This window comes from Nelumbo nucifera, chromosome 7 (genome assembly GCF_055504915.1).
Source record: "Nelumbo nucifera cultivar China Antique chromosome 7, China Antique-T2T, whole genome shotgun sequence".
NCBI lineage: Eukaryota > Viridiplantae > Streptophyta > Magnoliopsida > Proteales > Nelumbonaceae > Nelumbo > Nelumbo nucifera.
The window spans coordinates 5,410,545-5,424,319 of NC_142655.1; the positions used below are offsets into that span (position 1 = coordinate 5,410,545).

The window sequence follows — 13,775 nt, forward strand, 5'->3', positions numbered from 1 at the left end:
CCATGGTAATAAATTGGTAGATTGGACGTCAGAGAAGTAGCTAGCAACATCATCGAGCAAGGAAAGCACATAAATTAAGAGAAAACAGGCCAATAACTTTGTGAAGCACATAAAAAATTGAGTTTATGTATCAAGAAAATAGAAAGTCAAACTGTATTAGAGAAAGAATACTGAAATTTGTATATTTCAAGAAACCTTCTAATCTAAGTAAAAAAGGACACCTAATTCTAATTGTAATTGGTTGCCTATTTGGTGTAAAAGACCACAGAAATAGGATCCTTTGATTCTTTTCTTTAAACTTTTCCAAAAAAATTCCTTGTCTAGTTGTCTTACAATGCTTGCCATTAATGTCATTCCTAACTAGAAGACTAGAAATTAAATTAGGTTGTAACTAGGATAGAGACAACTTAGTTAAGTAGGAACTAAGTAGGTTGTAACTACTAACTAGGAACTAACTACTAAGTCAGTTTGGTTCAGGTTGGTTTCGGTTTTCACACATGTTTTATAACCCAAAACCGACTGATGCTGAAGAAAACCTGGTTGACTCGGGTTGGGTTGGTCCAAGTTGGTCAGATTGGGTCTTCTTATGAACAACCCTAACTTAAGATCTAAAATTTATTTGAAACCGTTGACTTGGTGACCCCAGCGGTTGAACCATTAAACCATTTAATGGTCTCAAGTTATAACTATAAGAAAAATTTTGGAGGTCATAACCCACACTCGATGGTCAGATTGGGATGGTAACTTTTTGTGATTATGCAATGCAAAAGTAAGGTGCTTTTACCCGTTAATTTTGTCAAAGAAAAAGTTATTCCAATTTCAAATTTCAAGTTTTAATCTTCTGAATTTATAAAAAAAATAAATTTTAACATAAAACATGGTTTTTAAAACCGGTCGGACGGAAAAAGTGGGAAGCAGTCAGGTAACTGGTTTCGATTTTCCCCAAAATTGAATTTTTTTCAAAAACCGTTGATTTTCGTCAATAAATCGCTGACTCGGGCGGTTAATTGTTTAAATGGTTTTGACCATTTTTTATTTTTTAGTCAGAATGGGCCGACCATTTGACCTGATAACCGGACCCCTGACCGGTTCGGTTTTAAAAACCATGATATAAAATAAACATAAAATAAAATAAAACTATAGAAAACGTCATGAATCACACATGCGAAGGAAAAGCGGGTCACCCGGTTTTTAAAACATTGCGGACTAGATCCAATTACTAATTGGGACACAATTACACAGAAAGCTCGGAAGATAGACCCGATCCATTAACAGTTCTAGTCCGGAGAGAAATCAGGACACGTGCAGAGAGAAAAGGGCATTTACGTCATTTCCTGTGAAAAGCGAGGCCAGTCTGCTTTGGATGATCTGATTTCGCTGATATATATTTTTCACTCGAGATTTAGGGTTTCTTCTGCGGCCAAGACGTAAGAATTCAGGGTTTGGGCTTGAAGGGAGCTGCAACAATGGTGGAGAAGGCGAACAAAGGAAGAAAGGAGGAGGTGGTTACGAGGGAGTACACCGTTAATCTCCACAAGCGCTTGCATGGCTGGTAATGAAGATCTTCATTTCCATTCCTTTTTTTCTTCTCGTTCTTCTGTCATAACTGGATTAGATATATAATTTTTTACCCCAAAACTCGGAAATCTCATAGTGATGGTGATTCTGTTCATATTTGTTTATACAATGCTCTTTCCCCGATGTTTTGAGTCTGTTATCCTTTGTTGTCAATTGGTAGTTCTAAGAACTTAGGAAATTGTATTGTCTTCCGAATTAGTTGTATAAGACTTTGTTCTTCTATTGGACTGTTGTTCGTTTACTGTTAATGTTTATTTGAACGTAAATTATTTAATGGTCTTAGGAACATTTACGACGAGCATTTGTTGTTTGTTATTACTAGTTCATTTGTTTTCGTTCCAGCTTTATAGGTTGTTGTAAGTTCTTATAATTGAATAAAGTTGAGTTTAACGATAAGCATGTTGGGGAGAGCTTTTGCATTCACTGACTCAGAGTGCTACTCCTACCACTGTCCCGACGGGCTTTGGTTATGATTGGTTTGTTCCAACTGTACTAATTTGTAAGGCTACTTTGTTAATGTTTGGTTTCTATACTAAAAGGCATTGGGATTCATGACATTATTCTGTTAATGTTTGGTTTCTATACTAATTTGTAAGGCTATTTTGTTAACATGCACCTTTAGTGCTTTTTTTTTTTTTTCATTGTCTGCGAGTAGTACTATCTGATCTTGAAATTCATATTCGCTAGACAATTTTTGGGAATAATATAATACAATTTATGTGAATTAATGGAATCATATATTCAACAAAGTCTATCACACTTGATGATTGTGTCTCTACCCACTTGCTGAGACCTGTTTCCCGTGAACTTGTTTTCTTCTCTTTTTCCCCTTCTTTTTAGAGTGGGGCCGTGGGGGTTGTGGTGTGGTGGAGCTAAGGAGGTTTTTCGTTGAGATTTTGTCAACCCCAAGTTCTTTGAAACTTATTTGTTGTCCTTTAGCTAAACTTTCCCTTCAAATACCCTGTATGCTAGCAGCTGAGTAAAGTAACAAGTTTGAGGAGATGTGGATCCCTTGAAAAACATAGAACTATACAAGAGGTTTCTGGGAACGTGTTATTAGGAAACAGTTGTCCAATGCCTCCATTCCTGCTGATATTATACCCCATTTAGTGAATGAATAATTAATTCATTTTACCTTGATATTCTGAGACCCATTGAGGTATGTAGACTGACAAAAGTAACTAAAAGTTGATGAGATGTGGATATCTTGAAAAAGATGCAAGAGGTTTCTGGAAAACATGCTATTATGAACTATTGTCCACTGTCTCCATTCCTGAAAGTATTATACTCCATTTAGTGAATGAATAAATCATTCATTTTACCTTGGTATGCTGAGACCCATTGAGATATGTTATATGTAGAGTGGCAATGCTATTTGTGGACTGCAACCATTTGGTTTCCTTCTTTCAGAATGATTTACTTTTTGGACCTATTTGTGCACCCAATATGGTTATTGTATTGATATTTTAATCATTGTCTGTATTTGTGTTTTGTTCCATTATCCACGGGTATAGTCAGCAACTTAGGGCCCGTTTGGCGTTCCTTTCCACATGGTCTTTCGGCTGTTTACAAGTCAGGCAAACTAATTTTTGGTCTATTCCCATTTGATTCGTGGAAGATCTAGCCGCCAAAAGCCGGAGCACCGAAAAGACACAAGAAGGCCATTTTGGGCTGATTTAGAGAAGCTCCAAATGAAGCTTTTCATGTCTTTCGCGTTTTATTCTCGTGTGGAAAGACACAAACTTGTATTTACCAAACTAGCTTCGGGCTGCTCAGATCTTCATGCAAAAGCTCATTGCGTCTTTTGACTGTCAGAGCTACTAGAAGATCTTCCCAAAAAGACTTACCAAACGGGCCCTTGGCAAGAGTCATGATGAGGTGGATGTGTTATGAACTGACCATTCATTAGGGGTGTCCATGAAAAACTGAAAATCCGAACTAAGCCAAGAACCAAACCAGAAAATGCGGTTAACCGAACTGATCAGTTTGGTTTCAGTTTAGTATTTTTGAAAAAACGAAGGACCTGTTCAGTTTTTGGTTACCCTAGAAAAAAACTGACGGTTAACCAAACCAATCAGTATGTATATATTTATATGTATATTTTATATATATTTTAAATATATGTCACATATTTTTTATATTATATATATAAATATATATGCATTATATATAAATAATATACATATATTATATTTATAAATATATAATATTATACATATATTTATATAATATATATTATAAATATAAAAAACTGAAAAATCGAAGAACCAAACCGGTCAAAACCAAAACTGATGGACCGGTTAACCAGTGGTACCGGTTCAGTTTCAGTTTGGAGAAATTGAAAAACCGGCAGGACTGGTTTGGTTTGCAAAAATTGTCCATGGTTTGGTTAACCGAACCTTGGACACCCCTACCGATCATTATTGTTTAAGCATAATAATCTGATTCATTCTGATCCATCTTAAACATTTTAAGTTCCTATATGTAGTATTTTGCTTATGGACGTGTTGATGGTATGGCCTGAATTTCTGGACATTCAGACACATGTTAGATACCCTTTACTTGACATGTGCTTTCCCAATGACATTAGTGTTGATAATGAACTAGTTTCTGTCCACAGCACTTTCAAGAAGATGGCTCCCAAGGCCATAAAGGAAATCAGGAAGTTTGCCCAGAAGGCAATGGGGACAACAGATGTTAGAGTGGATGTGAAGCTGAACAAGTTAATATGGAGTCGTGGGATTCGGAGCGTACCAAGGCGTGTCAGGGTGCGCATTGCTCGAAAGAGGAATGATGAAGAAGATGCCAAGGAGGAGCTCTACTCATTGGTAACAGTAGCAGAAGTTCCACCTGAAGGACTCAAGGGTTTGTGTACCAAGGTCATTGAAGGAGAAGATTGAACTTGCTGGCACTACCGCACTATAGGGTTTTTTAGGTAAATTAAATTTTTGATCTTATTTTTGTTCAATTCAGGGACTCTGGTTTTGTTTATTAATACATTAGGGTTTTCTGCCGCCAAATGAATGTAACTTGGAGTATTGTGAGAACTCTATCTTGTTTAGTTTTTCCCCTTTATTGAGAACTGTTTATCTGTACCTTTGGTACTTAACAATTTGAATATCGATTATGGAGTGTAATTAGCTTCTGCTTTATCGTTCATTCATATTCCCTGTAAAACTGAACAGTTTCCAAGAGATACAAATGGGGCCTAGTATCATTATATTGCCCGAAAGAAGGGGAATAGTTTCTTGTGAATTCAAACCCTGCCACTCTTTGTCTCACTCCCGGTCCCAATCTTGGTTTAACGAGGGTTTTGCCAAGTTTCTACTAATTATATCCTTGTTTGTTATAAATAATTTGGACACAAGGAAGCCTTGGGAATATGGGCAGGCTGACGGCCCATGAAATCATGTTTAAGACTGGGAGCGCCCACATTTGGAAAAAATGGTGAAAATTAGGTCTGTACCTTCCCACCCCTCCAAAAATCCTGGATTGGATGCTAGACCAGTAATGGCCTATATAACCTTTTGGCTTCAAAGTGTAGCCAGGTTGTGTTTGGTACGATATCTGTTTCTTACTTTCACTTGCACAAGAAAAATCCGTGAGGGGGACCCAGAACGCTGATAGAAAAGGAGATTTCTGCATGAGGGTTGGGGAGCGGGGGGTTTGAGTTTGGAAGATGGTCTACCCCTTTTGTGTGCCCCCATGGAGCCAAGGTAGAAAAAAAATTAAAAATCTCTCACAAGTGTGAAGTTACTACACAACTAAATTAACCTAACATAGTCATTGAGTCGAGGTTTGTTCTTGCCGTTCCAAACTGATTATATACTTGATTGTATTTAAAATTTTCTTAGTTTTCTTGTCATTTTTGTAATATTTTATGGGGTTAATTACTTGTATGTATCCTATACATTTGAAAAATTACTTAATTTTCAAAACCAACTTGTACATGTCTTATTGACCAGCTCCACATAACATAAACAGGATCACCATTAATGCACTGTTTAGAGTCTTTAAGACCTTATTCCAAATACTTTTATAATTGCAGTATTACTCCAGATTTGACAAACCAGAACCCAGAAACGGGAAGCGAGTTTTGCGAGATCTATCATCTATGTAACTTGTATTCAGAAACCTACTGCAAAGCTCATTTCAAAGTTTTACATTATTCATTTTCGTAATGCCAAATAGAGGTTACATTTCAGATGCCTCTATTTCCAGCAGTGATCTAAACGAAACCTAACAAAATACCTGAGATTGTTGGATGCCCCAATCAATCTAATAGAATAGGAAGGGGTTGTCTCGTTGTTGATCACTTTATCTTGATCATTTTAATTTTAGGCCTGATCGAAAGATTGAGGAGAAAATGTACTGTAAATGTATCTCTTCCCGTTTTCTCACAAGTGACATAGGCAAATAATAAAAGATGTCTTTGAGAGTGCTTATTTAAAATAAGTGCTTCTTTGGGTCATTAAGCACTTATTGATATTTGGGAAATGAGTCTAAAATAAGTGTTTATTTTAAAAATAAGGGATTATTTTTTTAGTCCAAATTTTTAGTTTTTTTAAAGTGCTTATACAATAAAAACTTTTATGAAAGTACTTTTATAAAAGCACTTTATGAAATTACTTTTACAAAAAGTATTTTCATAAAAGTATTTTCGTAAAAATGCTGTCATAAAAGTACTTTCTTAAAAGTGCTTTCAAATGATATATTTTAAAAATTTGAAAGAAAATGAAGGACAAAATAGTGACAAATGCTTATTAAGTTCTTATTAGAGAAAAAAGACTATCAAACACCCAATATGAAATAAGCGCTTATTTTAAAAGTTGGGTGCCTAATGCAAATAAGTGCATATTTGAATAAACACTTGTTTTTAAGCACTTATTTTCAACTTAAACACTCTCATACATGGCCTAAGTCTTTATGGGGCTTTATTACATGGTTTTGAAAACCAGACTAGAAACAGAATCACTTTGACCATCGGTTCTTAGGTCAAATGGTCCAATTATCTGGTCCAAACCCAGGTTGGATGGTTTTGACATCCAGAACTGGATCCAGATCTATGATCAGTTTCTAGGTTAGTCAGTGAAACCGTCTAGTTTGGTCTGATGTTTAAAATCATGATTTATTATTCCTTTTGGTCCCTCAAGTGTGTCTGAAGATAAGATATTTGGTTATCAATTCTTCCGGGGAATGCAATGTCAATAAACTAAGGGTACGCTTGGTTTGTAGGAATAGAGGTTTGGAACCAGAATCCGACTATTTGGTTGGGTGGGATGGGATTTTGATCCCTATTCTTTTCAGAATGGCATTCCCCGTTTAGGGAATGGTCATCCTGGCCTCCCCCTTGGAAATGAGAATCTCATTCTAACTGGTTAAAAGTCAAATGACTTGGGGCATGTTTGATACACTTTTAAGACACCAGTCCTGTTTTATGACTTGGTGTCTGAAACCTGTTTTATGACGCATCTGAAAAATTATCTGAATTTTGTTTTCAAATCTGAAACTCAAAGCATGTGGCCTAACTTTTAAGGCATTCAGATGCATTTTAGATTTAATAAAAAGTCGAAATTACACCTAACATTTAAAAATGACACGCTGATGTCCCCAAACCAAAAAACATAGCCCATTTTTGTTTTAGATGTGAAAGAAATCTCCACTCGTAAAGATTGTTCTAGGTATGGCCACAAGACCTTTTCTCTCATGTTTGCTTCTTTGTCAAACGTTGGATTTCTCTTCGGGGTTATAGTTACGCCAGACACCTAGCAAAGGTATCTTCCTTCTTTCCTATTTACAGTTGATTGATTTGTTTGGTTTGCTTACCTTTAACTATTGAATTTCTTAAGTTTGTTAATAATTATATAAAAACTGTAAATTTTTTGATTTGTTTATTGAATCTCTTAAATGTTGAGAAAACAGAGATGGGCTTCAATAAGAGCAAAGTCCGTTCAAACAGCCTTTATAACTTTGCATCGGGAATATTTTTGTACTTCTATGATTGCTGTTGGAATGGACATTATTCTGACTGAATCCTGTTTGGAGAAAACATCTATGATTTGTTTTTCCCCTTCCTGCTTTGTTTTGTTCCATGCCTTGTTTATTTATTGACTCTCTTAATTGTTGAGAAAAATTGCATGCTTTGTTTATTTGATTTATTTATTGAATCTCAGTCTCGACTCCTCTTCTTTTCCCACGACTCCATTCAGTAATTAACAAGCTAGGCAAGAAAGTTTGTATTAACAAGCTACTCCATGACTCCATCCAGTTACACTGAAACTACTTCCGATTGATTAAATTCTGGTGATGTTTGTCAATGAAATCAAATCTTAGTCAGCAACGGATGGAATGGGTAAAAAAGGAAATTCTAGGTGCATTACCATATTTTCAGTAATTATGATGAACACCAGAACACGCTTTTTATGATGAACTCTTGGCCATTAATCGAAAGGAAGGAAATTGCTCAGAACATCGTTTATGATGAACATGCTGTTTAATTTACAAGAAAAGCCAATGGTGCGAGACAGATCTGAGCGCTCCCGACTGTAAAATTTTCCTCTCAGCAGTTATTCACGATCGCCTGCATTCTATATTGCCTTTGTTTTCCATTCTCGTTCTCTCTTCTTTTGTACAAACAAAAAGAAATAGATAGCATACAGCGCATGGTAGCATTCATATAGACCAGACTTCACGAAGGAGTTCATACCTCGCATTCCCTCCACCATAACCCGTGGTTTCCTTGTGCTTTCCATTACCATTTCCTACTTTACCATTTGCAAAAGTTGGAGTGCGTGGCATTTTGTCGATGATGGATGTCAGAGGAGAATCCAGTTCATCCAATTCCTCATCGCTGGTATACCCTTTTCTCTGGACAATCGACACATTCCTCTCCAACTGAGATTTCCATCCGGCATCTGCAACTTTCTCAGCTACATCAGAATGGCTAGGAGGGGTGTAAACAACTGGGGCAGCAGGGAATGGGAAGCTGCTATTTGAGTCCCCGTTTGATAACCTCCGTTCCACTATACTCTGCATTGAAATATTTGGGTAAATCACCATCAAAAAGTAAACTTTATATTTACTTCACTTCTAGGTACTTCTATGAACAACATGGAAATTTCTTAGGATTACTGAAATATAAAGATGGTCAAAACCATACCTCAGCATTCAGGGCCTCAAGGACTGCCCCCGGAACAGGATCAGGGCAGAATTCGTCCGGAGTAAAATTGCAGAGTATGCGCTTAAGCAAGGGAAGACTAATCGAGGGGCATACCTAAAACATGAAATTAGGAGTTTTAGTAATGTACTTGTATGGTAAGGTTATTCAAGAAAACATATCATGATAAATAGTTTGATTAATGGCAAGCTTGACCTCTTCTCTGATGGATCTTTCCATAAGCATGTCTTTTGGGAGCATTAATAGATCACTCAATTCATTAAGTAGACGGAAGGATTTCGGTTCAGCATTTCCACCTCTTCTGAAATCATCCTCAGTACTCGTCTGATCATCTTTCGGGGAGTCATCAGTGTCCATGCCAAACAGATCAGTGAGCCATCTAGACCAGTTGCCAACCTGGCATGTATAGTCTTCCCAATTATTATTTGTTTTTTTTTTTTTTTTTGATCCAATATGTCAACCAGCATGTATGTAAAAGGTCAATTAAACAAATTTTATAAAAAAAAATGCTTCACAAACCATCAACATTTCAGGAAGCGTACAAGTATCAAGTATGAATAGTTCTTAACTTGTAAGGGAGAAGGAAATGCCAACAACTAAAAAAACAAATCATGCAAGAAAAACATGCAATTTTCACACTTGAGGAATACAAAAATCAGAAACCTGAGCTTAGTAAAGAACATGAAACTGAATTTGATACATACAGAATTTTTGAGTTGTGCACCAGACCCGAAACTCAAATCTCCAGCTGGAATTGGCAAAACCTTTGAATCAACAATTGGGTCAGATACAGGATCAGTGGGGATCTCATGAGCTGACTCTCGCAGGATGGCATTGAACATTGCAACATCTAGCCTGGCTACACACTGTTCCATTACCTGACAATGGAAAAAAAAAGAGTTGCTTTTTAAAGTAGGCAAACCACAATTCAAGTTTTTCTGTCAATTTGTGTATCCAAACTACACAAATTGGGTTGGCAAGTGTGAGTATGCAGGTTTGAATCTAAGAGTGGAAACTTGGTGCAAAAAATGCCAAAGCTTAGGATATTATCCAGTCTACCCCTCCTAATACCCCAGAAAGTTATAACCAATATAGGGTAATGGCCTTTTGAGTCTGCTGAAGGAAGATGCATTTGGATCATTAGACTTATACCAGACATTCATGTACGACCACAAATCTAGATTGAACAAGAGATTTATACTGTTGAAGTTTTAGAGAGATGAAGGCTGGGAATAACTCAATAGATGTTAAAACTGCATACCATTCTTGCTAACACCGGCAAGCAACCACACTCATGTCCCCCTGCTCGAACAGGACAGAGTCTTTGGAAGGCATCCTGGAAAGCACTTTTCCAAAGGTTGATTGAAAAACTTCCTTGCTGCAGATCACCTAGGGCAGGCCCCAATAGTTTGCCAAAACTTTTATTGGTGTACAAATCATCAAGAGGAGATTGCATGTGTGGAGTTAAGGTCTGAAACAGGATCGCTAGCGTCAGCTCAAAGAGAAGATCACACCAAACAGATATTACGGAAATAAATATTAATCTTAAGAGAGTGACTAGTGATACAAACCAGAAACATTATTACATAGGCAACAAGAGTTCATTTTTGCAATAAATAAGTTCATAGTAATTCAATTGTGTGAGAACCATCATGTATAAATGTATTAGTACTATTTTACAAAGTGTTATAAAGTACTTAAATGCAGCCTTTTACCTGCCACCACACAGATTCAACAATGCGAGAGAAAATCCAGGATTCAATCTTCTCCAATGCAGTTGTAAATGTGGTTGTCTCCTGCCAGTCATCAACAACTTGCATGAAGCCAAGTTTCTTTACTTGCTTAGAACCAGAACTGCCCTTCCACTTCAGTGATAAAGACTTCCCCTCACTCTTCTTTACCCCACCATTTGATTCAACAACCTTTGCAACCGGACTCAAGTGGTGTGAATTGCCAAAGGCTTGTGCTATAATCTCTCTTAGGACAATTGTGTTTGACAACCAGAATGTTAACCTGAAGGGTCAAAAGGAAAAAGGGAGGTTATTCTACAAGATAGGGAATAAAACATTTGAAGTTATTCAACTAATATATGCAATGGTTGTTGTCACCTTGGAACATCATTACCACAGGACTTGGCTATCAGGACGAGTCCTGAGGCAGTGTTCCTTGCAACAGTAGCTCTTTTGTCTTGAGTCCAATGCTTGCAAGCATGAATGTATAGCCTAGAAAGGCGTCGAGCAGGTGTATGCACCTTATGTGCTGAGCTCCCATGCTCTGGTACAACAGAATAGAGTGAAATCTCAAGAGCAGCAATTTCTCTTAGTTCTTGTTCAAGTTTCTCAATTCTTTGTTCCATTTCTTCCATCCTTTGGTTAAAAATTTCCCTGTCTTCTTCAAAACCATTCTCTTCTGCATCAACCATTTCATCATCACTTCCAAGACTATGGGCACTATTGAGTGCCTCATCCAAGACCTCTATCTCCTTTATCTCTTCAATAGGCTTATCATCAACTCCTTCAGATGTTTCTGATGAAGGTTTTGGAGGAACTTTCATACCAGTAGATTTGTTTTCAGAGATACCTTTAGAGTTCACCTTAGAAGATTCTCGGTTGGATTTAGCAGATCTCTTTGAAGCATTATTTGACACATTATTTTGCAGTTTACTTGCTTCCCGGCGATCTGTTCTTACTCTTGATGAACGAGGACTGCTTTCAGCAGAGTCCTTTTTTGCAAGCACCTTGGGAACTCTTGATACCCTTTCTATCTTGTCATCTTCTATTGCCTGTGCTTCCCCTTGAGATGATACAGAATCTTTTGCCGTCTCACAATCAGATTCATCTTCCTTTCCTTGCTTAGAATCCTTCTCCAAATCACTTGAATGATCTTCTACCTCATCCTTATTCTCTCTAGCAGCCATTTGACCAGATTTTAAATCTGCAGCTGTCCCTTCGGGCCTGTCCATGTCATCCACATAATGTATAACCAGGTTTTCATAAACTTCAGTAGACTCTGTTCCTGCATTTGAATCACTTGCTAAGACAGTGGATTCTGGTCCATCATCCAAAGATCCAGATTCAGCTTCTTTTGCATTCAACTTGTTGCGTTCATTCTCTTGCACTTTTTGTTCTTTCCTGTTGCCTCTGTTGGAGCGTTTTCTGTGGCTATTATTTGGTATAGATTTCTTTTTATCTGTTTCCCTCATGATTTCTTAATTTCCAACTGTAGAATTAAAATAAGATGCTATTGATGAAGGAGAGGAATAACAGACAGTTGCACTCACAAAATTCAACTGCTGTTAAATTGCTTAATGGGAAAAAAACACATCAACATTCAAAATCAAGTTCCTAGACCCTTCCCCTGGTTTCTGGAAATATGTTGATGAATTCTGCAGCAAGAGAGAGAAAAAAGATATCATTGTTAGCCAAATTCATTTGAGTGAGGTAAACCTAGAGTGTAAATTAGCATTGATTCTGTCACAAATAATAATAATAATAATCTGAGGGCATGCATAATATTAGCTTTAACTTCAGATGGAAAATCACAATCATAGAAAATCATTTAATGAGTGGCCAGTTAAAGAAACCAATCGATAGTCATAGAATTGCAAGATCTAACAGTCTTATTGACCAATTGGAATCCTTAGGTTCATTTAATCATGCAATACCTGATGAAAGAACTAAGCAAATATCATAGTCATCCCGCATTTACAAATCTCTGACTGAGTTCAGTCAATGGCCAGACTGCTAGTTATGACCACCTCCCTTAATCCAATCTTGAAGATCAACTTCATGGACTGGAGCATTGACAACAAAACTCTCCCTAATGTCAAATGAAGTGCAACGCAAAACGGATCTGATTGGAATTTACTGAATTCAACGAGAGTAAGCAAGATCGAAGCAACTAAAACTGTGAATTTAGATTACGAAACCAACAAACCAAATAGAATCATATAAATTTGTTAGCAAAGAGACTATAGTCTAGTTTCACCTAGTGCGAATACAAAGAACTCCAATTCTAACTAAACGGTATATAATAACAAATGTGCCATTTGGATCACCGGCAAATCGGCATCAAGATATTAAATTAATCGTAAACGCACCAACCAAGCATTTCTTGAGAGAGAAACTCAGCAAGTTCTGACTTCCTCCACTCGAATCGAACAAGCAGAGTTATGAAACAGAAGTAAAACAACAAAGACCTGTATAAATTATAACCACAGGTATCTATATATCTAAATTAGCATCAAAAAGAATTTCTATAGTAACGCCATGGTTCTGCTTTACAGAGATTCCGAGCAGAAGATTTCATAGCACAACCAACACACTTCATCTGAATTCTATCGAATGTAGAATCAAGAAAGATAAGCCACCTAACGACGACAAAAAGTTACCGACAAGTAAAAAATGCTGCAGCCTTGTTAATCAAAAAATATAATAAAAACAGAAGAAGAAGAAAAGAAGAAGAAGAAAAATATAACTCACCAAATCTTTGTTTAAGCTCCTTTAATCTTCGAAGCTTCAAATACGAGCCTCATTCTCCGCCATTTTTCTCTGTTTTAAGTTGCAGAATTTTATAAACCAAATTTAATTGCTGCTTTTGAAATCTGAATATACTAGAGTCTAGAGCACTAGAGCAGGTCGCAGGGAAGCCGGAAGCTCTCTGCCAGCCTCACTCTAATTATTTCTGCGACGAGTGAATTTATTTCTCTGAGAACCTCTGACGTTTGGCCAGTTCGACTGCTTGATTACTCTTTAAAATACCCACATGTTGGTGCGTTCGGTTTCAGCTGAGCTTAGAAAAACTGTCGGTGGCCGAAACTGACCGGTAATTCCCGGTTACTTTCCTTACACATCATCAGAGACTTGACACCTCACCTAAAACTTCAATTTAACCCATTAAATTGTCTAAATAACCCTCTCCTAGTCTATTTATTCCGCTCGTTGCGTTGTATATCTATTTCTGCGAGATTACATGCTATCCTTCGTTCAACCGTTCAAATGTTGGCTAACCCAGGTTTGGG

At 37.0% G+C, this 13,775-nt stretch overlaps 2 protein-coding genes across 3 annotated transcripts; one reads left to right on the plus strand and one right to left on the minus strand.

Moving 5' to 3' along the window:
* The first annotated feature begins 1,393 nt into the window (after positions 1–1,393).
* Positions 1,394–4,737, plus strand: LOC104597432 (large ribosomal subunit protein eL31). The gene is made up of 2 exons (XM_010258955.3): positions 1,394–1,552; positions 4,199–4,737. Exons 1-2 carry the CDS (start codon positions 1,467–1,469, stop codon positions 4,476–4,478), a joined length of 366 nt encoding a protein of 121 aa, XP_010257257.1. The 5' UTR covers positions 1,394–1,466; the 3' UTR covers positions 4,479–4,737.
* Positions 4,738–7,995: 3,258 nt separating this feature from the next.
* On the minus strand, positions 7,996–13,503 carry LOC104597431 (uncharacterized). Of its 2 annotated transcripts, none has more exons than XM_010258953.3 (8): positions 13,237–13,503; positions 10,864–12,140; positions 10,471–10,768; positions 10,017–10,226; positions 9,460–9,633; positions 8,951–9,151; positions 8,738–8,851; positions 7,996–8,607 (listed from the first exon to the last, which is right to left on the minus strand). In XM_010258953.3, the coding sequence occupies exons 2-8, from the start codon at positions 11,955–11,957 to the stop codon at positions 8,251–8,253; spliced, it is 2,448 nt and encodes an 815-aa protein (XP_010257255.1). In that variant the 5' UTR covers positions 11,958–12,140; positions 13,237–13,503; the 3' UTR covers positions 7,996–8,250. The 2 variants fall into 2 exon arrangements, with proteins under 2 accessions (XP_010257255.1, XP_088747231.1); XM_088891105.1 differs by lacking the exon at positions 13,237–13,503 and adding an exon at positions 12,855–13,175.
* Positions 13,504–13,775: the final 272 nt, after the last annotated feature.